Here is a 25,839-nt window from a genome sequence, read left to right on the forward strand (position 1 = left end):
CGATTTAAAAAGTGAATATGCTTAAAACACAACAGAAAAATCAACCAATATATGTATTTCATATTACTGGTTTAAAATTTCTGAATATGCTGTAAAGAGAAAGAGGTGAAAAACGTCAACTAGACTGGGCGTGGTGGCTCATGCCTGTAATCCCAGGACTTTGGAAGGCCAAGGTGGGCGGATCACTTGAGTTCAGGAGTTCGCAACCAGTGTGGGGAAGGTGGCAAGATCCTGTCTCTACAAAAAACAGAAAAATTAGCCAGACGTGGTAGCATGCACCTGTAGTCCCAGCTACTTGGGAGGCTGAGACAGAAGAATTCCTTGAGACCAGGAAGTGGAGGGTGTAGTGGGCAGAGATCATACCACTAACCCCTCCAGCCTGGGTGACAGAGTGAGACTCTATCTTAAAAAAAAAAGAGAGAGAGAAAGATCTCAACTGATAAGATACTACGTAATCACATTATCTCTTGCTTGACCAACTTAACAAATATTTCAAAATGTTTATAAAAATCAAAATGGGTCAGCATTGGAAGAAGCTGTAAGTAAAATTTAGGTGTTCTCCACATGAGACAACTGCTATTAATAGAAGACTATGTGACAGTATTTTCTCCAAGTTTGGTACAAAGATCAAAAAGAGAGAAAGGCCTAGGAATCTGAATTTTTAAGTACTAGGTTGTTGATGAACATACAATTTAAAGATGTATGTTCCAGGTAGAAATAACCTTGGCCTTGGTAGCTGTGGAACTTGTGTGGTTACTTGCTCTGGGCCCTGGTTTTCCCAATGGTAAAACAGAGGAGGTAGGGACAGAAACATCCTACTTCACAGAAAAGTTATAAGACTTCAAAGGTGACGGTTTAGAAAAGTGATTAACACAGTTTTAACACACAGGAAGCAATAAACAGCTTATTTTTATTCCACTGTGGTGAAATTTTATTTCTACTTAACAGTTCTGACATTAGCAAATAGTGTACCAAACAGCCAAGCTAATACATCATTACATGATTCTTCTCAACAACTGTTCCCTCAAAAGAAAGCAGTTTTTTGGCCGGGCGCGGTGGCTCAAGCCTGTAATTCCAGCACTTTGGGAGGCCGAGACGGGTGGATCACGAGGTCAGGAGATCGAGACCATCCTGGCCTACACGGTGAAACCCCGTCTCTACTAAAAAATACAAAAAACTAGCCAGAAGAGATGGCGGGCGCCTGTAGTCCCAGCTACTCGGGAGGCTAAGGCAGGAGAATGGCGTAAACCCGGGAGGCGGAGCTTGCAGTGAGCCGAGATTGCACCACTGCACTCCAGCCTGGGCAACAGAGCGAGACTCCGTCTCAAAAAAAAGAATTTAAAGATTAAAAACAATTTTAATATGTTCACATGTATAACTAACACCTGGTTGGACCATGACAAAAACCCACCCCTAACTATAAACAAGGGTAATTTATCATTTATCAAAATCAGGAAATGTTCCTATCTCTGAAGATCAGTGCTCTAAACCAATTATTTAACATGAGGTCTTTTTTAAGAGTTAACACACTGAATGGCTTACAATTAAAAGCCTCTTTTAACCCAATCACCACCCTGCTTCACTTACCTTTTTTTTTTTGAGATGGGAGTCTCCCTCTGTCACCCAGGCTGAAATGTAGTGGCACAATCTTGGCTCACTGCAAACTCTACCTTCCGGGTTCAACTGATTCTCCTGCCTCAGCCTCCTGAGCAGATGGGACTATACAAGCACCCTCCACGTCTTGTTAATTTTTTTTTTGTATTTTTAGTAGTGAAGGGGTTTTACCATGTTGGCCAGGCTGGTCTCAAACTCCTGATCTCAAGTAATCTGCCCACCTCAGCTTCCCAAAATGCTGGGATTACAGGCATGAACCACCGCACCTGGCCCACTGCTTACACTTTTTTAAAAAAAATTCCTCCCCTCTCCCTAGACTCCCAACCTATTCAAGTTACCAGATTCAGAAAATTATTTTATCTCATCCATTCTTGCCTCTTTTTTTTCTACTAGGGCTATCACAATTCTGGCCTTCATTTCATCTGACAGGAAGGCACGGGTTTATACCCTAACCAGAACAACAAAGAACAGGATTTCTGCCTCCACTCCTCTAATCCAGGGGCTGCCAAACTTTTTCTGTAAAGGGCCAGATGGCAAATATTTAGGCTTTGCAGGCAACACAGTGTCCGTTTCAACTACATACCACTTGCCATTATAGTACTAAAGCAGCCACAGACAATATTCAAGTGAATGAGTATGACTGTGTTCCAATAAAACTTTACTTACAAAAACTTGCCTTAGACTGCATTTGACCTACAGGGCATAGTCTGTTGATTGTGCTAATCCAACCAACTAATATCAACTTTGCTAAATTCCATCACAGATCATGTGATTTATGATTTTTTTTTTTGAGACGGAGTCTTGCTCTTTTGCCCGGGCTGGAGTGCAGTGGCCGGATCTCAGCTCACTGCAAGCTCCGCCTCCCGGGTTTTACGCCATTCTCCTGCCTCAGCCTCCGGAGTAGCTGGGACTACAGGCGCCCGCCACCTCGCCCGGCTAGTTTTTTGTATTTTTAGTAGAGACGGGGTTTCACCGTGTTAGCCAGGATGGTCTCGATCTCCTGACCTCGTGATCCGCCCGTCTCGGCCTCCCAAAGTGCTGGGATTACAGGCTTGAGCCACCGCGCCCGGCCGTGATTTATGATTTTAAAGTCACTTTCCTTGGCCAGGTGCGGTGGCTCACGCCTGTAATCCCAGCACTTTGAGAGGCCGAGGCAGGTGGATCACGAGGTCAGGAGATCGAGACCATCCTGGCTAATATGGTGAAACCCCGTTCCACTAAAAATACAAAAAAAAAAAAAAAAAAAAAAGGCGTGGTGGCGGGCGCCTGTAGTCCCAGCTACTCAGGAGGCTGAGGCAGGAGAATGACGTGAACCCGGGAGGTGGGGCTTGTAGTGAGCTGAGACCGCACTGCTGCACTCCAGCCTGAACAACAGTGCAAGACTCTGTCTCAAAAAATAAAAAAAAAATAAAAATAAAAGTCACCTTTCCTTACCAAAAAAAAAAAACCAAACTCAACATTCCTTGGCCTGATACTCAAAGGCTTCCTCCATGAGTATAATCTTCATTATCCTTGGTCATTCCTTTTTCCCATACTAGATTCCAAATTGTATTACATGATTGTGGCTCCTTATACTGCTCTAATTCCAAACCTTTGCTCAGTGTGTATACAGAATGTCCTTCCCTCTTTCCCTCTAAACATCTACATCTCCCTTGCTTCCCACACTACCATCTAGAACTAAATTCCATCTATCCTCTAAGAAGTCTCCTTCCCTTTACCCAGAAATAATTCTTCAGCAGAACTTCTATGGCACTTAATCTGTATCTTTTGTGACAATGATTGCTTTTTATCTTTTACCACAGTGAATTGTATCTTAGATCCCCTAAGCCTGTGGGCAGAATCTATTTACGTCTTCTCTGTATTTCCCACAGCACTTTACAATCAAGAGATAAACAGGTATTACTGTTTCAAAGAAAATATTCCTACAACTAAAATCCTTTAAATAACATAGCACTATTAATAAGCCCAAGACACACTTATTCTGTATTAAAATGTTATCTAAAAACTAATGACACTGGCTCAACAAATTAAGCCTTCAAAAGTTAGTCTCCATCTTATTACCCAGAGGGCAACATGGCAAAGTGAGGAAAGGAAAAAAGGACAAGATTGACATCCTGATTCGGCCATTATTGTTAAATTTCTGCTTCCTTCCTTATCTTGTGAAACAGATGTAACCACTGACTACCTGGGAAAACTAGGAATAACTACTACAGTAAATTATTATGCATTATGGCTTTTATAAATAGAAATTTAAGAACAGCTACGTTAACTGTAAGATCCCTATTCTGCCACAAAAAAAAAAAAACGGTTGCGCATCCTGTGTTCAGCATTTTGAAAATAAAGAATAAAGACATGAATGGTCTCGTAACATAGACAAGTTCAGTCTACCGTAGATCCTTTCACAGAGAATACAACATACTGAGTGCTAACCTTCCAGCTATCTCTAAAAAGATGGAAGTCCAAGGTTATTTCTAAATTATTTTAAGCATAAAGCTAAATATTTAAGAATGAGTTATAACTAAGTTTCTACCAAATTAAAATTAAAACATTGATGCTTACAACAGCCTACAGGGCTTCCTGATCTCATCTCCTACCACTCATTCTATGCCTGGATCACCATGCATGCTCCTGCCACCCTGGGCTTCCTGATGAAAATCCAACAAACCGGGCTCAGTCCTATCTCAGGGCCTTTGCAAGTGTTCTCCATACCTTGAATGCTCTTCCTCAAGATCTTCACAGGTCTTGCTCACACACTTCATATAGATCTCGTTCAAACTGTCACCTCCTCAGAGAGGCTTTCTCTGACCACCCTATTTAATATAGACATCTCTCTCCCATAACCAGCACTTTCAATCTCCTTAGGCTCTTTCATTTTATATCTCTTTATAGCACTTGTTAACTAGCCTTCCGTCATTATTCACTTGTTATCTGTCTTCCCTATTAGGATAAAACTCCCTGAAAACAGTAATATCTTATTGGCTGCTGTACTCCTTGTAACTAAAATCATGCCTGGAACACACCGAGTACTTGATACATATTAATTTTTAATTTGATGAATAACATATTTGTGAGTGACAAGAAATATTCATCATTGCAACTTACATAATTTCTTAAGCCAGCTGCTTCCAATTAAATCTAGCATGTTGAGGCTACTCCTAGAACAGAGGTTCTTAATTTGGAGCTTTAGGGAATCATTAATATCCAAGTTTCTGGAAGGAAAGTCTACAGCTTTTCTTTAAATGGTCCCTAATCTCAAAAACATCCTAGACCAGTGATTTATGACTTTGGCTACACCATGGAATCTCTTGGTGAATTTTAGACATACAGATGCTTGGATCCCATCCCAGAGGGTATATTTTTTTCTCATCTGTGGTACAACCACAGGACTTCTAAAAAATTACCCAGGTGATTCTAGTGTATAGCAAAAGCTGAGAACCATGCAATTTGAACACAACTAATGTTAACTGGCTGAGAGTCCTCAGAGGTCCTTACAGTGAGAGAAAACAAAAATTGAAAACTACGAATTTTGAAGGAATTGGCATTGCTGGCAAACATCGATATACAAGTTCCTGAGTAATTCTGTATCATAAAAACATGTTAAAAAAAACTAGTAGCTCTACCTCCACTTAAATACTAACCTGACATTGAGATTTTAGAGCTTACTCCCAGAACACAAATAACATCTTTCACTTAAAACAATGTATTTCAGACATTCACTTCTTAATATGTTACTTATAAAAACCTACAACTATCAAGAAAACAACAGAATACTTTTTGAGGACGAACCAAGAGCTATATTACAACTATGAAGCTCTTTGTAGTTTTATTGCTAAAAATGCCTTTGAAGCAACACATTTCCACCAATTAATGTCCTCATTTAGCCTCAACTGTTACACAGGATGACAGGCCCTGAATTTAGGTGAAACTAATACTGACAACAGACACAAAGGAGATAGAAAGAGGGAGGGGGAATTTCAGAGATTTATTTAGATCATGCCAAAAGGGTTTGAAAAGAGCAGGTGTCAGACTGACACAGGTGGCAAATTGTTTTCTTTTTGAAGTCAAACAAGCAAACATTGAGTAATAAGTCAATTCACTGATACTAACCTAGGGTTTCATAAGTTAATGGTTTTTATACCTTCATCCAAGTAGCCCTTTTCAAAAAGTGATTAGCAAGATAGAGAGCAAAACAACAAAATGCTAAGTATCTGTAAAATAAATAAATCCAGATGCTTAAATCCATAGTGATAAGTAATTTTAAATTATTCCTGGATACTTAGAATCACCATGGAACTCATTCCATCTATCCCTTTCTTTCTTTATTCTTGGCTGTATGGAGATATCTGCTGACACAGAAGCACCAGGTCATAAGCACATCTGACATAAAACATTACAAACTTAAAGCAGTATTTTTTAAAATCTAAAGGGCTTGGGGAAGAAAGCCATACTCCTAGCTATGAAGCCTCTGCGGCTTAACTTCCTAGAAATATTGCAAGGATTTTTTTTGAAGTATTATTCAGTTTCTTTGTTGAGTAAATTAATTTAGTAAGAAAAGTGCAAACAAAGAAATACATGCAGGTACACAGCTCATCAACGCATTTTAGTTGTGGGGAGAGATCAGGTTTAGGACACAGGAATAACTATAAAACTACTAGAGTTGGAAAAGCCCTCTTTAAAATTTCCCTTCTAGAAAGGTGGGCACAAGGAAAGCTTTAGCTTTCTATGTCGTTTTACTTGGTAAAATAGTACACTCTTATTAGTAACTTTATCTTTTATCAAAAGCCTGTGGAAATAAATGTTCTGGGATTAACTAGTAAATATATAAATAAAGCCACAGAAACATATTCCCAAAATGTGGGCTAGAGATGAACAGAACAGCACGGGATACAAAACCCCACTGGCTGTTTACAAAACGTTTTCGTGTACATGACTTTTATGTAACAGGAACAGAATACTAGTATAGAGGAAATGAAGACTACATGGAAGGGTTGGCTACTTGGAGGTGAAGGAGTTAAAGATTTCATGAACCATCAAGAGACCAGGTCATTTATACACTAGATTACCAAACCAGAAAAAGTCTGAGCCCCTCACTCCATTACATTTGGAGAAATGAGAATCACCAAAAAAACAAAGTATCAGTACAAAGAAGAGAGGGAGAGTAAGACAATCTGACCCTGAAGGAATTGCAATGTGGAGGGAAAAAGCAGCCCTAGGAGTTGTCTAAGTCAGGTAATATAAGAGCAAAAAAGTTGAACAGCACAAGAGAGTATTTCATGAACACCAGATACCTTGATATGTAAGGGCTTTAAAGAGAAAATACTCCCCTCATGAGCTGCTGCTTCAGTGCCTAGTTCTTCACTCAACTATACCCCCCTCTAAATCAGATACAGCATTTTGAAATCGACCTCACTCCCTTAACCACACTTAACTTTTGGAGTAGAGGTTAATGAACACACCAGGATAAAACGATGTCTAGTTTGGCAGGAGTGGGAGTACAAAAGTAAGGGGAAAAAGACAAGTAAAAACAAAAGCAGTGGCTCACACACCTCACTCTACCCCAGCTAAGCTGTGGAAAGCTGACCAGCATATCCACATACTTAAATTATACATTACTGGAAATGAGGGAGGTGGGGAAATGCTAACATTCTGATTTGTCCCTTAGGAGGATATTCCCCTGTCAGGGTTGCACTTTAAGAATTTCTAGTTGTAATGCTCACTTCAGGCTGAAGTGACCTTCCCATCTCAGTTTCCCAAGTAGCTAGGACTACAGGCATCAACCGCAACGTCTAGCTCATTTCTTGTGGTTTACTGTACAGATGGGCATCACCACGTTGCTCGGGCTGGTCTCGAATTCCTTGAACTCAAGCGATTCCCCATGCCTCGGCCTCCCAAAGCACTGGGATTACAGGCCTAAGCCACCGTGCCCGGGCTCTCACCACAATTTATAAAAAGAGAGAGAATGAAGGGAAGGGTAGAACTTCCTCTTTAAAGGTGGTCTGACTCACCAAACCATCTTCACTGCAAAGCCTTAAACAGTACCAGAATACAGGAAAAGGATATTGTATGCTTTTCTTAGAGCTGGGACAAAGAAATGAGAGGGTGTGGTGGGGGGAAGGAGTAAACAATCAGAGCAGAGGTAACCCATATTGTACATGGTTTATACGATGCCATCTCGAGGTTTAATCTTTCCCTTTTATTATTTTATGATTATTTTAATGGAGATGGGGTCTTGCTATGTTGACCACACTGGTCTCAAAGTCCTGGCCTCCTAAAGTACTGGGATTACAGATGTAAGCCACCACAAGCAGCCTAATCCCTCAATTTTAGTTTCTTTACCATAAGACACACAATGCTTACTATACAATTAAAATATACTATAAAATATTAAGTGGAGTAACTATACAAAAAGGCATTCCTGGCATTCAGAAAAGTTGATGGTAACATCCTTTCCCCCTCAAAGATAGGTACTGGAGAACCTAATCCAATAGTTCTCAGCCAGGGATTTTTTTTTTTTTTTTTTTTTGAGACGGAGTCTCGCTCTTTCGCCCAGGCTGCAGTGTTGTGATCTCGGCTCACAGCAACCTCCACCTCCCAGGTTCAAGTGATTCTCCTGCCTCAACTTCCCAAGTAGCCGGGACTACAGGTGTGTGCGACCATGCCCAGCTAATTTTTGTACTTTTAGTAGAGACAGGATTTCGCCATGTTGGCCAGGTTGGTCTCGAACTCCTGGCCTCAAGTGATTCGCCCACCTTGGTCTCCCAAAGTGCTGGGATTACAGGTGTGAAAAGCTGCTCCCAGCATTGGGGATTATTTTGACCTTACCCCAACCCCCAAAAGGGCACATATAATGAAGTCTGGAAAAATCTTGCTGTCTCAACTAGGGTGAGGGATGGTCCTACTGGCATTTAGGGAATAGAGACCAGAGATGCCACCAGACATCCTTACAGTGCACAGAATAGCTTCCCATGACAAATAATTCTTAGACCCAAAAGGTTAATGGTGCCTCTGTTAAGAAAACCTGCTTAAAAAAATTCATTTTTGGAAAAACCACATAAACACAGAAAAGGAGAATAACACACTGTAGTTCCTACAATCTATTGGAAAAAAAAAACCATTTAAAAGATATTATAGTCTAAGTACAGTGGCTCACACCTATAATATCAACACTTCGGGAGGCCGACACAGGAGGATCACTTAAGTCCAGGAGTCTTAGGCTGCAGTAAGCTACTATCACGCCACTGCACCCCAAACTGGGTGACAGAGTGAAACTCTGTCTCTAAAAAGAAAAGATAGTCTAAGAACAATCCTTTCTTTTGATAGCTATTATTGACATGACAAAAGTTCAGGAGAAAATCTTGTAAATATCAGAAAAAAGCTCCTCCTCCTAAGCAGTTTAAAAATACGCAGATAGCTGGGCACAGTGGCTCACACTTGTAATCCCAACACTTTCGGGAGGCCAAGGTGGGTGGATTACTGGAGGTCAAAAGTTCGAGACCAGCCTGACCAACACGGTGAAATCCCACCTCTACTAAAAATACAAAATTACCTGGGTGTGGTAGCTCATGCCTGTAATTCCAGCCACTTGGAAGGCTGAGGCAGGAGAATCCCATGAACCCAGGAGGCAGAGGTTGCAGTAAGCTGAGATGGCACCACTGTACTCCAGTCTGGGCAACAGACCAAGATTCTGTCTCAAAAAAACATTAAGAAAGAATATTCCAGATCATCCAGAAAGTCACTATCTGATAGTGTTTATATGGAGAACTCCCACACTGGAATGTAAACTCCTAACTCTAGATCCATCTCTTCTCAGGTCTCCCTATCACCTTAGCCCACAGCAGTCACTTCTTCCTTCCATTAATTCCTTCTAAGATTTCCGCATTTAATGGCTGTACCATGTATCTAATACTTAGTACACAATGCCTAATTCTTGTTTTTCAATTTTTATTTAAAATACTAAAATGAAACAGAGACAGGGTCTCGCTATGACGCCTATTCTGGTCTAGAACTCCTGGGCTCAAGGGATGCTCACAAGGAGCTCGGCCCACAATGTCTAATTTTAATGCTTCCTTTTCTACTGGAAAGTGGAGGGGAAAGCTGGGAGCAGTGGCTCACACCTGAAATCCCAGCTACTCAGGAAGCTGAGGCAGGAGAATCGCTTGAACCGGGGAGGTGGAGGTTGCGCTGAGCTGAGATCACACCACTGCACTCCAGCCTGGGTGACAGAGTGAGACTCTATCTCAAACAACAACAACAAAAAATCAGTCACGTAAATTACTAATTGAAGACAAGAACCAAGTTTTCAATTCTTCTTAAGCGTTTTCATCATTCCTGATCTAACCACCAGAGAAGTGTTTCCTTGCCCTTTGGTGGCAAGGTTCATCTTGATGATAAATGATCCTGAAAGGCTAGTCTCCAAACAATTAGAACCTTGAAAATGTTTATATTTTTCTCTGCTCAGAAAATTCTGGAACTCCTTTTCTAGGACTGCCACAAGGACACTTTTGACTACCCTCAATAATGACACATTTTAGCTTCCATTCAGATTACCAACTATGGTAACTCCTCTGATCACTGTTTAAGTACTATTTATTAAAGGAACAAACATAAGCTATTGCTCTTGGAAGGCTGGCCTGCTAGGAAACACCCAAGAGCAATTCTGTACCTTATCCTTCCATAAATTAGTCAGCCAATCTTACCATGCAAGGATGAAATTAAAGGCATTTATCTCATCTAGTAATACCATCAGTAAACCATGGAAGCTTAAATAATCTAACATTGCTTTGGACATTATGGAAATGACAACCTCAGCACCTAATAAAATGTAAAGCCAAATATATACATACCATGTCAATGGTCTTGAATGTACAATTACCTTGAAAATTTCAAAGTCACCTCACATTTCTCAACTCTTGGACCTGAGACCTGCTTACTATCAAGTTATCATTGAGAACAAATTAAGAATTCTCAATTGGGAGGTCACCTATTGCACTAAGCAAACTGTCTGCAAATATAAAATTAGCAAATATAAAATAAGCATCTTGAAAAATTCACTATGCACAGGGTGTGCCCAAAGAATACTTGGTGGAAAAATCTGCTGGGAGAGTGCCAATTTAAAAAGAAAAACATTTTCACCCAGTTGGAAATCTAGAGAAAGAATAGTTGCAGCAATTCAGCTGAAAACTCTCAAGATCTGAAGAAAATTTTATGAAAACCCCAGATCTTTTTGTTCTTGGAGTAAAATTCTATGAAAGGCAACTAAATGAATCAATGAAGTATTCAACTATGTTAACTTTATGCACCTAAAAAGCAATAACTGAAATTCTGCCTTTGACATGTGACAGTGCAAAAGGCACTAAGTACCTTATTTGTTCTACATAAATGAACTTTATAATCTGTAATAGTTTTTAAATAAACTGTTTCTGGGAAATAATGAAAGAATTTTATTTTGCTTTTTAAAAAAGCAAGAATAACAAAACTTTTTTATTGTTTTGCTTTTTTGGGTGGGGAGGGGTTGGGGGAATTGGGTTAAATTTTTGTTTTCCACTAGAGACTTTTTTTTTTTTTTGAGACAGTCTCGCTCAGTCGCCCAGCTGGAGTGCAGTGGCACGATCGATCTCGGCTCACTGCAACCTCTGCTTCCCAGGTTCAAGAGATTCTTGTGCCTCAAGCCTTCCAAGTAGCTGGGATTATGGGCATGTGTCACCACGCCAGGCTAATTTTTGTATTTTTTGTTTTGTTTGTTTTTGAGACTGAGTCTCGCTCTATCACTGAGGCTGGAGTGCAGTGGTGCAATCTCAGCTCACTGCAACCTCCACCACCCAGGTACAAGCGATTCTCATCCCTCAGCATCCCGAGTGGCTGGGATTACAGGCGCCCGCCACCACACCCAGTTCATTTTTGTCTTTTTAGTAGAGACGAGGTTTCACCATGTTGGCCAGGCTGGTTTCAAACTCCTGACCTCAAGTGATCCACCTGCCTTGGCTTCCCGAAGTGCTGAGATTACAGGCATGAGCCACCACATCCAGCCAGGAGACTTATTTCTGAAGCATAACACTCCAGCAACAGCTTGATTAAGCTAAAAAGACACCCATCTGTTACAGGCCTTTGTCTTCAGTCTCTCACAACACCCACCCCTTTCCAGGTCCACTCAGAACCTTACGCTCAGATTTTTTTTTCACTACAATAAGTGAACACAACAAAAAATTAAAGTTACTACAGGGACACACTGGTCCCATGTTGCCTCATGAGAAAAGCACGTGAGTGGGCCTGCTGGAGCTTTGCACTAACTCTATGGACTCTGTGGAAATTGCATGCAATGCAGGCTACATGGACTAGGGTCACCGGGCTGCTCACTATACCCCAGCAAAGCAAAAGGCCTGCCTATGCCTATGACAACAGCCTTTCCCATCACAGCCTGGTCCCACCACAAAACAACAAGCAGGATTTTTCCAAAAGGTACAATCCTAATTTTTCAAGCCTAGGAAGACAAAATGTAACAATTCTCAACAGTTGTCCAGAATGCTTCCTATTCTATTACTCCCCGTTCAGTACTAATACCACAAATGCTAAGAAAAATAACTTCTAGTTCATCCTTCAAGTTTTCTGGTACTCACAAAATCAATAAAAATAACATGTGAAATGTTAATCACAAACCACCTACTCAGACACTGAAATGACACAAAAGCAGACTAACTGGATGAAAACCAATCAGGATAGTCCTCAACTATTTTTTCAACATCCTTTTAAATTCTATGGTAACTAGATTTACCAGCAAGAGTTTTCTCGAGGAAAATACTAAACACAAAGCACATGCTTACAATTCACCTGTAAGCACAAGGTAAGAATAATGGAGAAAGAACATAAAATACCTTCATATCTCAAAAGAGCTCTTTTTCCAGCAACTGGGGAAATAGCTGTTTGGGGCTTTTCCACATAAGACATAAATCATCCCTTTCGAATGTCAAAAATGTTTAATTTAGCCATTTGATAGGGAAAAAACTTAAATAGTTCACTTCACTGGACTGTTTATTATGTAAAGGAAAACTATTTAAACTTTCCACCGTCCCTCCTGGTCAATGCTGGTGTCCACCCACGTACTGTGTGGTCAGAGAGCTGTCTAAAGGAGTTACAGCAAACGGCAAAGGTATGTGCCTTCAGGCTGCTCCGTTTCTCAAAATAGAATCTTTTTTCTGCCCTCTACCAATCAGTTCCAGGAATTATCTTCCATTCAGAAGAAGAACGTGTATGACCACAAGCAAATTATTTAACATATCTATAGTCTTGGGTCTCAACTGTAAAATGGGGTATCATCATCATAAGGAAGATTTAAAGACACCAAACCTAAACCACCTAACATACACAAAGGTGTGATCAATAAATACTAATTCCTTTCTTTTCTTCCCTTTTTAAAAAAATAACTCCAACCACTTCCTAGATGTTATGTCTGCCCTAGCAAAATGTCCCTCCTCTACCCATCCAACTTTTCTTAAGACAAGGTCTCTGCTGCTCACGCTGGAGTGCAGTGGCACAATCTCGGTTCGCTGCAACCTCCACCTCCCAGGCTCAAAGCAATCCTCCTACCTCAGCCCCCCATGTAAGGTGGGACTATAGGCGCATGCCACCACACCTGGCTACTTTTTTTTTTTTTTGTAGAGAAGGGGTTTTGCCATGTTACCCAGGCTGCTCTAGAGCACCTGGGCTCAAGAGATCTGCACGCTTTGGCCTCCCAAAGTGCTAGGATTACAGGAGAGAGGCACCACGCCCATATAACCCATCCAACTTCTACTCCACAAAAGAAAATGAGTAATAGGGTATTGTAGGCTTAAGGATGTATTTGGTTAAGATACACATGGCCATTATACCTTTCCTCAAAAAATACGTATTACCAAATTAATTTATAATAGTCTTTTGAATATAAACATAAACGCCATATTTTACATGATGGTTGGTGGACCTCTTTTCATCAATCAAATCTAATGAACAATCTGATTCTGTTTCCACTAAAAAAGCTAGTGCTTATGCCCAGGAGATAGGTAAAGAGCCTAGATTATTGTCTTGATCTCTTATTAGCTGTGTGACATTACTTAAACTTTCAATTCCGCAGTTTGAGTCTGTAAAATTAAAATTATCTATCTCATTGTACTGTTGGAGGATTACATAAACTAAATTTGTAAAAAGCTCTTTGTAACTAAAGAGCTAAAAACAATTCAGCATATGTAGGCTATTATTTCTCTACCAGGATGTCTCAACTCTGTTGTCTGATTAGGCAAAGTTGGTTAAAAATGTTGTTTCCGGGCCGGGCGCGGTGGCTCAAGCCTGTAATCCCAGCACTTTGGGAGGCCGAGGCGGGCGGATCACGAGGTCAGGAGATCGAGACCATCCTGGCGAACACTGTGAAACCCCGTCTCTACTAAAAAATACAAAAAACTAGCCGGGCGAGGTGGCGGGCGTCTGTAGTCCCAGCTACTCGGGAGGCTGAGGCAGGAGAATGGCGTGAACCCGGGAGGCGGAGCTTGCAGTGAGCTGAGATCCGGCCACTGCACTCCAGCCTGGCGACAGAGCAAGACTCCGTCTCAAAAAAAAAAAAAAAAAAATGTTGTTTCCGGCAGGGCGTGGTGGCTCATGCCTGTAATCCCAGCACTTTGGGAGGCCGAGGCAGGCGGATCACGAGGCCAGGGGATCGAGACCATCCTGGCTAATATGATGAACTTCATCTCTACTAAAAAAAAAAAAAAAAAAAAATTAGCCGGGCATGGTGGTGGACGCCTGTAGTCCCAGCTACTTGGGAGGCTGAGGCAGGAGAATGGTGTGAACCCGGAAGTCAGAGCTTGCAGTGAACCCAGATCATGCCAGTGCACTCCAGCCTGGGCGACAGAGCGAGACTCGTCTCAAAAAACAAAAAACAAAAAACAAAAAACATCGCTTCCTAGCTCACCCAAATCCGTTGTTCAGTCAAAATCCTCCTGGGTTCTCAGGTTTCAGACTAATTCAGTCCCAAAGGCTCTAAACTCTGCCACCCTGTTTCTTCCCAGGATACATCTCTGGCAAGTACCAGAGAAACAAACAGTGTTGAAACTGCAATTAAAGGGAGAGCAAGAAAATGGCACTGCACATACAAGGGTGTTCAATTCCCTGGCACATGCCCTCTATTCTATTAGGCCTAAGTAAAACAACTTAAAAGAACATGATTTTAAATGAACTATGACACCTCTCTCTGGTTGCCATTCCCCAATCTCCCCATTTCCCCCGCCCCCAAAACAATTTTCTCTACAATTCTTCTCACCTGAGTTCTGAATATAATCTACACGATTACTACACTGCTACTAAATAGGCTGCCAGAGCAAACCACAACATTCACAATTCAACAGCAAATTTTCAGTATATTCTGTTTGCGGAGCAGACCCTGCAGAAACTTTCATCAGACTTAAAATAATTTCAAAGCAATTTTGTCTACCATGGTGCAAGAAACCTTTTTTCACACTTACAGAAATACAAAATCAAACAGGATACAGTTGTCACAAAGCCTTAACTAGTAAGAATCAAAACTGGTTAAAATTTCTTTTTATGTTGGCCGGGCACGGTGGCTCAATCCTGTAATCCCAGCACTTTGGGAGGCCGAGATGGGTGGATCATGAGGTCAGAAGATCGAGACCATCCTGGCTAACACGTTGAAACCCCGTCTGTACTAAAAAAAATACAAAAAACTAGCCGGGCGAGGTGGTGGGCGCCTGTAGTCCCAGCTACTCGGGAGGCTGAGGCAGGAGAATGGTGTAAACCTGGGAGGCGGAGCTTGCAGTGAGCTGAGATCCGGCCACTGCACTCCAGTCTGGGTGACAGAGCCAGACTCTGTCTCAAAAAAAAAAAAAAAAAGATTTCTTCTTATGTTTATTATATACTAAACCCCCTTGGTTTCAAATCTATATAAACTCAATGTTTTCTTTACATTGGATATGTAAGCGTAATTTTCCCAGATGCACAATAGAAAATTGGAAAAAGATAATTCATTGGTAAACATGAAAGGACATGGCCTTAGGCACGAATTTCTACCCAGCTTGCAGAATAATCTAGTCCACTTTGGTCCATGTTTAGGGAGGCAGGGAAATGAATTAAAGTACCATCCATTTAAAATAGAATGTGGCCCCATGCCTTCCCTTTTCTAGTTAAATCTATTTGTTTTACCACACTGACAGAGCCTAATCGGGGGCTCTGCACAGGACACTCCAGGTATACCCAACAGATGAAAATATTTAAATAAAAATTAATGAATGCCTACCTCATCTGCTCCTTCTCCATCTTGACATATCCATCCAATGTAGTTACCCCTGCCAAACAAAAATCTGGGAATCACCCATGGCACCTCTTCCCTTTTGCTCACCACATGCAATCAGTCACAAGCCCTCATTACCCCTACTTCCAATAACCAATTACCTTCAATCTTTCCTGCCAAAAGCTGAGTCCACTATTCAGCTAACTGGTTAGCCTAAATTCACCTCTATTCCCCTTTTCCACACAAGCGGGGTCTGAAAAATACAAATCATGTAAGCCATGTTAATGGCTTCATAATAAAAATTTTAACTTTATGTAATCAACAAGGCCATCTGTATGATCTGGCAACTAGCTACCTCTCTGGTCTCACTTCTCGCTACTCATAAAATACACTAAACTTTGCTCTGTTCTTTGAGAGAGTTAAGCACCTTCCATTTCCAGGACCTTAGCATGTCCTGTTTCCTTAATCAGCAGCAAAGCCCCATTCCCTCTTACCCTTCGGGTCTCAGCTTACATGTCACTTCCTTCAGAAGACTCACCATCACATCTCCACCGCATGCTGACTAAATATATCCAATATGCACCCTCAGAGATCACTCAGAACTTTGTCCCTGTAGCACCCACAACAATCATAAATATATCATCATCCATGTAATTACCTGCATAAATATTAATCTCTCTCTAGTCTATATTTCCCATGAGCACAAGACAAGGATTGTATCTTTCTTACTCACCACTGTATCCCTAGCATCCCAGCATGTGTAGCAGGCATTCAATGTACATTTAATGAATGAATTAATCAAATCCAAACTCCTCCAATGAAGGTTTTCAGGTCTCTGTACAGATCAGCTCCTCCCCCTGTTTATAGAAGATTATTTGGAAGCTGATTTCCTCATTGTTTTTATTTTTTGAGAGACAGGGTCTCACTTTGTTGCCCATGCTGGACTTTAGTGGCACGATCATAGCTTACCCAAGCCTTGAACTCCTAGACTCAACCCATCGCACCCAGCCATTTCCTCATTTTTAACACTTGCTGGAACTTGTAAGGAATATGGAAAACTTCATTCTTAAGACTCTAGTAAAGAACCTGGACTCTCACGAGCTATTAAGGTTATTTTGCAAACAGTACTGAAATGCTTCTGGTAACCTTTATCTACTGCTATAGTCAGCCAGGCTTGAAAATTCAATCACCTATGATGATCCCTCCCGTAACTGACCCCACACATCAGTTTTTAAGTCCCATTCAGTTTACCTCTACATCATTTCTGGAATTATCTCTCTTTCTTCTCACATTACATTTATCATCTGTACCCATACTACTATGTCTTCAACATATCCCATTCCCACGGAGCCACCAAAGCCCTGTACCTTTCAAATTGTCTTCTCTGTGTGCCTTGTGCCTTCTGCCTATACTGACCTCTCAGAAGGTCACAACCAAAAGAAAACTGTCTATCAAAATATTTGCTATCCTTCAAGACTCATTTCTAACCTTACCTAGTACCAGACACTGTTCTAAACATTCATCTTTGTCTTACTAAGTTCTTCACTCCCTTCACTCTGTAAACTTCTTGAGGATAGAAACTTAGCTTACTCATCTGTTATCTCTTGTGTCTTACACATTTACTAAGTACTTATTATATGATTAACACTACCATAAAAGATTACGTTCACTTCAGAGAACAAAAACAACAATCACAAGGTAGCAGAAAACACTACAGCAACTCTATCTATGGTAAATGGGTAACCCTCAAATTCCTGATGCCTAAGTTCCTTTCTTCAGAATCCCACAACAAGCACTAAGAATAATTTTCACTACCTACGTATCTTCTCAGGAAAAAAAATGAGAAGGGGATAGAAGAAAAAAACACAAGTTCCTATTTCTGCCACCTGACGTCATGTGCAGATTAGGAGAAAAGCCAAGGGGCATTAAATCAAAGGTGTTCAACAAATGAAAGTTTACTCAGCTGTGAAGTAAATTCTGTAAGAATACAATGAAATTATTCCCACATTTCTATCCCATACATCAAGAAATAAAATAATCACTTTAATGAACTATGAAAAGTACATAAACCAAAGAAATGAAGGTATTAAAAGAACCAAAGCTTTAAGTCACAAGTCAAGATATCTGTTTTGTTTCAAGTTATACCAGGGCTTTGCTAAGTCCTTTGCCTCAGCTTCCCCCAGTGCAAAAAATGGCGATGAGAACAGTTCCATTCATGTTATTTAAAGATAAACAGTCACATTTCAAAGTAGTTTGAGACTTAAAGGTCACCTAGGGTCAGCTCCCTCACTTTAATTAGAAAAATGGTTACATGGTTAGTCCTACAGCTAGTTTTTAGCAGAGAAGGGTTTAGCTGAGAAGACTTGGGTATCCTGGGTGATGTTTCTCTCAACCCACCACTCTATGAAATGCTGAACAGTAGAAAAATGATAGCCAGGTGTTTGGTGCACACCTGTAGTCCCAGCAACTCTGGAGGCTGAGGCAGGAAGACCACTTGAACCTGGGAAGCAGAGACTGCAATAAGCTGAGATCACACCTCTGAACTCCAGCCCGGGTGACAGAACGAGACTCTGTCTCAAATATATACATACATACAAACACACATAAAAAGTAAAAAATGACAAACCAAATTGATTGCCACTTTGGCAATATCATCTGTATGTTCTTAATAAATTCAAGTAAGAGTTACAATTTATTTATTTATTTATTTATTTTTGAGACGGAGTCTCGCTGTTATCCATGCTGGAGTGCAGTGGCGCGATCTCAGCTTATTGCAGTAGCTGGGACTACAGGCACCCACCACCACGCCCGGCTAATTTTTTGTATTTTTAGTAGAGATGGGGTTTCACCGTGTTAGCCAGGATGGTCTCGATCTCCTGACCTCGTCATCCACCCGTCTCGGCCTGGTAATCCTAGCTACTCAGGAGGCTAAGGCAGCAGAATCGCTTGAACCCGGGAGGCAGAGGCTGCAGTGAGCCAAGATCACGCCACTGCACTCCAGCCTGGGCAACAAGAGCAAGACTTGGTATCAAAAAAAAAAAAAAAATTTCCCCACGGTGAGAAAACTCACTGCAATCAAGACCATCCAAAATTAAAATAAGCGCTTTAGTGTCACTGAATTGCATCTATAGTTTATTTTTACCCAATCTTGATCTGAAACAGACTTCAGGAGACTATTAGTCAAAACACAGGTTAGCATAAATTCAACCAGAAATGAAAACATGAAAATAGGGAAACAAAATGAAGGGCCGGGCGCGGTGGCTCAAGCCTGTAATCCCAGCACTTTGGGAGGCCGAGACGGGCGGATCACGAGGTCAGGAGATCGAGACCATCCTGGCGAACACGGTGAAACCCCGTCTCTACTAAAAATACAAAAAAAAAACTAGCCGGGCGAGGTGGCGGGCGCCTGTAGTCCCAGCTACTCGGGCGGCTGAGGCAGGAGAATGGCGTAAACCTGGGAGACGGAGCTTGCAGTGAGCTGAGATCCGGCCACTGCACTCCAGTCCAGGCGACAGAGTGAGACTCCGCCTCAAAAAAAAAAAAAAAAAAAAAAAAAAAGAAAATAGGGAAACAAAATGAAGCTATTAAAAAGGTACAACAAAAAGATCCACAAGCTTAGCTCTAAACTTCCAGATGTCAATAGGAAAACAGAAACCTAGTGAACAATTACAGCACCCAGGTAATAAAAACAGACTAAAAGCTTAGACAAACATACAATTATTCTTGGCTGCACAACTTTCTCCCTGAGGTCCTTATACAGAAGGCATTGCAGAATACAGAGAATATCCTCAACAATATTTCAGTAATCACAATGAAATGTTTTACAAGGTTATTTTTATACTGAACTTCAAGATAAGCCTAGAGTAACAGTTGGGAGAAAAAAAAGAAAAAAAAAAAACTTCGAGGAGAGAGAAAAAAGGGGGGAAAAAAAAAGAAAAAACACACACACCTTAGGAAAGAGAGACCTACATAATGTGGTCCAGGTACCCAGAACACTGCTGATTTAAGAGCACAATAAAGAGAATTTCTAGAAAAAAAAATATTATTTTAACAACAAGTACTTACTATATAGAAGTTTATAAGCACAGGGCCCAGAAACGAAAACCAAATTTAGCAAATATGGAATGGGTCCAGAAATTAAACAAAATTGCAGGGGAAAAAAAAAAAACAACTCTAAGAGGGAAAAACAAAGAATATAAAAAAGAAGAGCAAGCACAACTCAGCAAGTACATTACATACATATGATAATTAAATGCTTTTATTTCTACATCTACAATTAAGAATTAAACATTAAGATATTTATGGAAGCACGCAGCTTCCTTCTTAATTCCATATTCAAGGAGATAAAGTTTAAATTCCTGTACCTTCCACAGTGATGACATATCATTGTTTAGTGACATCATATCAAACCCAAGATACTGCAGAATTTTCAAAGAAACAGTTATATGTCCACTGTACCAAGGAAGGAAGATATGTGAAATATTTCATGAAGATTTTCCAAAAACAGTTTAAAACAAAAAGAGCAAGAGTTTTAAACCAAACATAAAATCAGTCAACCATAAAAATTAATAAAAAAGAAACCCTCTCTGATCCGGCCACTGCACTCCAGCCCGGGCGATAGAGCGAGACTCCATCTCAAAAAAAAAAAAAAAAAAAAAAGAAATCCTCTCTAAAGTCTCATTTAGCAATATAGTTTACTGTCAAGTAATACAATGATGAACATGCAATTTGCTAAACATTCAACAACATAGAAAAATTAATCATTCTATAACTAGCATGTACCAACGACATAGAATGAATCACCGTTTTTCCTCTCGGAAGCGGGAAAGAAAAAACAATTGAATTCTTAGTGAAGAAAGGGATTGTAATTTCCACAGAACTATCCACTTGTAATTTAAGCAACATCATTTAAAAACAGCTCATTCCAACAGTCTCCTCTACTAAATATTTCCATCAGGGCTGCCTAGATGAAACCTAGCCCACCATATTATATCTTGGGCAAAAGAGTAAAATATAGACTGGCTGCTGGAAGGGAGCGCGGGGAGCTGAAATTCATCAGCTGGGTCAAGTTCCTGAAGAATTAACTAACTACATTCTAGGATTCATTTCTCAGCATCAAAGAACAACTTTTTCTTCTTCTTTTTAAATTAAAGCAATGCCTCCGTTCTCATTGTCTGGCCAACTGCTGAAAACTTTTAAAATACTCAGAAGATCAACAAACACTTGGCTAAATAAATACCAGCCTTAAGAGTCAACCCGGTGATCCTGCTCAGCAAGAACTTTAAAGTATTTATGCTTTGCTGGTGGTTTTGGTTTACACAAAAAAAACTTTTTTTTTTTTTTTTTGTGATGGAGTTTCACTCTTGTTGAGGCTGGAGTGCAATGGCACAATCTCAGCTCACCAAAACCTCCGCCTCTCAGGTTCAAGCGATTCTCCTGCCTCAGCCTCCCGAGTAGCTGGGATTACAGGCATGTGCCACCAGGCCCAGCTAATTTTGTATTTTTAGTAGAGACGGGGTTTCTCCATGTTGGTCAAGCTGGTCTCGAACTCCCGATCTCAAGTGCTCCACCCACCTCAGCCTCCCAAACTGCTGGGATTACAGGCATGAGCCACCACGCCCAGCCCTAAATACAATTACAACGTGCGAAAAGAGCATTTACTTCAGAGTACTTTCAGTACCCAAATTTTCTTTAATATGATCTAACGCATGAAAATTCAACTTTTTAAAGTATCATTCAGTTGATTTAAATGCAAGAGGATCCAACTGATCCCAAAATGTTTCCTAAAAGCCATCCTTTGGCTGTTCTTATACACTTCACACCCTTCCAAACCATAAACCATTATGTGAGAAGAATGCACAGAACTAAGTAGTAAATGAATAGACTTAAGGTTTTTTCAAGTCACTAAATTATCCTATAGAATAAGAACAATTCTCTCAGCTATTTTTATTTCATTGGTTTGTAACACTTACCTACAACAGTACCACAACTCAGAAATGTTTTCAATGCAATGTATCCTGAGAACAATAAGCTTATAGAATCTAGGTGCTTTTCCGTTAAATATTCAAAATAAGTACATGCAATTTAAAATCCTTTAACTACAGTGTTTATTATATTTCTTAGAACAAAATATTTAACATTAACCAAGATATTTTTAAATCAGTGATTTAAACAGCAAAGTTAGGGGGGATAAAGTTATGAATATTAGCAAGCTGAATTAAGCTACTAATTCATTTAAAGAAAGATGGGTTACAGAAGAAGCAAGTCTCTGAAACATATTTGCTTTAAATCTAAACACAGAAGTGAACTTGAGCATAGTGAACTAACAAATGATAACGGAACTAGGTCTACAAGGAAGAAATTCAGCAAAAATTATCCATTTCTTCTCTCAAAATAGAAAAAAAAAAAGTTTCATTTCAGATACAATATGTTATCCATGCAGATAATATAAACAAAATTAGGAAACCAGAAAATTTACTTTTAAAAATCACAGCTGTCTCAACAACCAAACACTCCAGTGAAAATCTTAGTCATCTTTTAATACAGTCAAGGAAACACCAATTCTTCCCACATATTCATCCTTTTCAGCCTTTTCTAGTAAGTCAGCCTCTAGCAAAGAGGAAATGAAAGAGGATCTACTAGTCAACTATCCTGCCCTTCTTTTCCAACTCCTCATACTACCTCTCAAGTCTGATATTCCTAAGTAGATAATGCACTTATTTAACATTTAAGTATGTTATAATATAGTACTGCTTTATCTAAGTACATAGATGCTGAATTGGGAGTGACAAGAGTGAAACGTCTCTGCCTCCACCATGTCAATTTGGAGTGCCGCCCTTTAAGCTTATGTAAAATTTTTTCAAACCAACAGATTTAGAAAAACCAGTAGGACGAGGTGGGCAGATCATGAGGTCAGGAGTTCGAAGCCAGCCTGGTCGACATGGTGAAACTGTCTCCACTTAAAAAAAAAAAAAAAGAAAGAAAGAAAGAAAAGAAAAAGATTAGCCTGACGTGATGACGGGTGCCTGTAATTCCAGCTACTCAGGACACTGAGGCCCGAGAATCACCTGAACCCAGGAGCCAGAGGCTTCAGTGAGCTGAGATCGCACTACTGCGCTCCAGACTGGGTGACAGAGCGGAACTCAGTCTCCCAAAAAAAAAAAAAAAACAACAGTAGAATTTATTCCACATACATTAATACATTTAACTCAGGTTAACAAATCTAATTAAAATGGGCTTTTTTTTTAAATAGGAAGAGTGTCAGGTTGTGAAAGTGGACTGTACTTGGAGGCAATATATTAAACATTCTGAAGCATTTTCTAATTGTCAGTCCTTAAAATGTAAGAAAATCTCAAGTGTTAAAATTGAAGACTGGGTATACTCTCTGCTCAAAGTTCAATCAAAATCAACTGTAATTTCCTACAAAGGTAACTAGGTCAACTCAACATTTGTCCTTGCTTACTGGAAACAAGAAAATCTGAACAATCAGGCCATTAACTTGTCATGTCCTATATATAGTTTCAAAAGAAATCTAATTATTCACTCTTAAAGAGGTACTAGTACAATTTTACACTCAGATGTCTCCTAGTTTTTTTTTCTTAATAAGACTTCAAAAGGAAATTACCACCATTTAGACTACAACACAACACTACAGCAAAAATATCTTCCATTTCTTCACTAACATGTATATGCACTCACCTACCTAACATCAGGGAAAAAAACAAATGGAACCTAGACACCTATGTACAAAGAATCACATTCTCTCCATAGTAGGGATTCATTCATTCTTCCCTGTGCCGACATTTCTCAAGAATGCTATCATACATGAGGTCTACTCACAGGGGTACATGGCGCTGCTCGGGATCAGCTCTGGTCAGTTCTTCCTCTTCAATATCAGACTCCCCTCCTGAACTACTGTCAGTGACATCTGAATCAAATGCTTGTTCACTGCACCTCAAGTTAGCTATGCCACTAGCTGTAAATCTCTCCAGCTCTTCTGAAATTGAATCGCTTTTCAGAAAGTTGCTGAGTCCCTCTGAAGTGGTGGTCTCACTGGCAGCTTTTCTCAAGGCAGCTTCAGCCTTTCGAGTCAGCATCAACTGGCTCCGTGGTCTCAAGGATTCCAAGTTTGGCAGTTTGCTCAAAGTCTTCTCCAAAAATCCACCCAGCTGATGCTGTATATGTCTCTCAACCTGCTTGGCTTGCACAACCTGTAAGCGCTTTTGTAATCTGCGGGCACGGCTCTCAATGTCAGCCTGTCGCCGCAGTAAAGCTGTTATCCTTGTGTCAGAATCTAAAGCACTGAAAAGAATGGAAGACAGGGGAGACTTTTTACCCTCTAATTTGACACCCCCCAAGTTAGAGCTGGAGTCTATACCAGGTGATAACCTACTGCTTCCTTGAAGTGCTGGCTGTTCCATGGAATTGACAGAAGATTTGTTTGCAGTGCTATTATTGCTATATAAAGTTGTGTGTTCTACATCAAGGCTTCTATGTGGAAGAGTGCAATTGGTCATACCCCCCTTCAAGTCCCCAGATTCAGATCCTCCCACTTCACCCCCATGAAAAGCAGATGAAGTGAGAGCCCGTTTTCCCCCATTGAGGGAAGTGGAATTGTCATGATCAGAATGTGTTGAACTTTTAGTCAATTTCTTAGCCAACCCATTTACAGGTGCTTGTGGCAGAGCTGTTTGACCACTCGTATTCATGGTTCTAAGATTTTCTAAGGAAAACTCCAAAACTGGCTGTCTCCCCAACAGCTCAGCTCGGAGTTCATAGGACTGAGATAAGAGAGGATGAGATTTAAGGACTGTCTGCTTGCTGAAGACCCCTTGCAACTTCAAAGACTCCTTTGAGGGAACAGATGTTACATCAGAGCAGAGATAAGATGCCACCAGTGGTTGCAGCTTTCCCAAGTCTTCCTTCGTAGAATTATTTCGGAAATCTAGGCTGGGATCCTCTGCAGCAATGGCTTTTCTTTTGGTTCCGTTGGCAGCAATAAGGATGTTGGCGTTGCCGTTATTTTCGGCACTGCCAGGGGACAAGGTAGAGGATGGGGGAGCCAGTTTGAACCGGATATGGTGTGCTTCAGCTGCTGCGTCAGTGAGAGCGGGCGCCATCGCAGCCATTCAGCACAGAGAGACAGGAAGTCCAGCCTCTCCCGATGCCAAGGCAGAGGCCGAGGCCAGCTCCACGGCCCCTTACTGCCTCCCCAGAGAACAGACTAGAAGAGAAAGGAGAAAAGAATGTTAGAAATACAAGCACATTTAAAAACACATACATTTTTAACAAAAGCACTACTTGAGGCTGTTGTCTAATCTGCCTCCAGAAACAAAACACTCTGGAGCTAATTGTACCAGTTATTCGAGAGAACCAAATATCTTTCAACTGAGAGAAAGGGGGAGGCAAAATCCCCACACAAGAGAAAGAATTGCACCTTTCTTCTTGTCATTTGTTACTACAGACTGAAAGTTGCCAAAACACAAGTTCGATTCGGAGAAAATCACAGATTGTTAAAATTAAATCATCTGCATTAAAAAAAAATCTTTTTGTTGAAATAAATGGATTTAAAGGAAGACACATCAAACTAAACAATAATTAAACAGAAAAAATTAGTAAGGAATTCCCATGTTCACTAAAGAAAGTATGCCAAATATCACAGGTCTGTGCATTTCTCTGGCCAGGGAATCCAGTTTTCATCAGCTTCTCATTTCACTAGAAGTACAGATTATACTACAAAGCTAACTGTACCTCATCTGTAATACCAACTTGTTTCATCAGTTTTCTTTTCTTTCAGATCAAAGTGCTCATCAGTATCTTCTCTACTGGCTTCTTCCTTTCAGCCTAGGAATTTACTTAAATATCTTCTGTCCTCAGTACAGCTTCTCTCTCATATTTAATTGCCCAACATCTCTCTTTCCCTTTACCCCAAAACTTCTCTAAAGAATTGTATAAATAAC

General features: G+C 40.4%; 1 protein-coding gene across 2 annotated transcripts in view; it reads right to left on the reverse strand.

Annotated features, from left to right (window-relative positions):
• The window catches only part of KANSL1 (KAT8 regulatory NSL complex subunit 1), a 155,708-nt gene extending 130,244 nt beyond the window's left edge, over positions 1 to 25,464 (reverse strand). For both annotated transcript variants that reach the window (XM_033219889.1, XM_033219855.1), the window contains exon 1: positions 23,720 to 25,464. In XM_033219889.1, coding sequence (XP_033075780.1) covers positions 23,720 to 25,008 — 1,289 coding nt within the window. In that variant the 5' untranslated portion in view covers positions 25,009 to 25,464. The remainder of the gene's footprint in view (positions 1 to 23,719) is intronic.
• Positions 25,465 to 25,839: the final 375 nt, after the last annotated feature.

Source organism: Trachypithecus francoisi, unplaced genomic scaffold (assembly GCF_009764315.1).
Source record: "Trachypithecus francoisi isolate TF-2019V2 unplaced genomic scaffold, Tfra_2.0 Contig00057_ERROPOS647011, whole genome shotgun sequence".
In the NCBI taxonomy this organism is placed as follows: Eukaryota; Metazoa; Chordata; class Mammalia; order Primates; family Cercopithecidae; genus Trachypithecus; species Trachypithecus francoisi.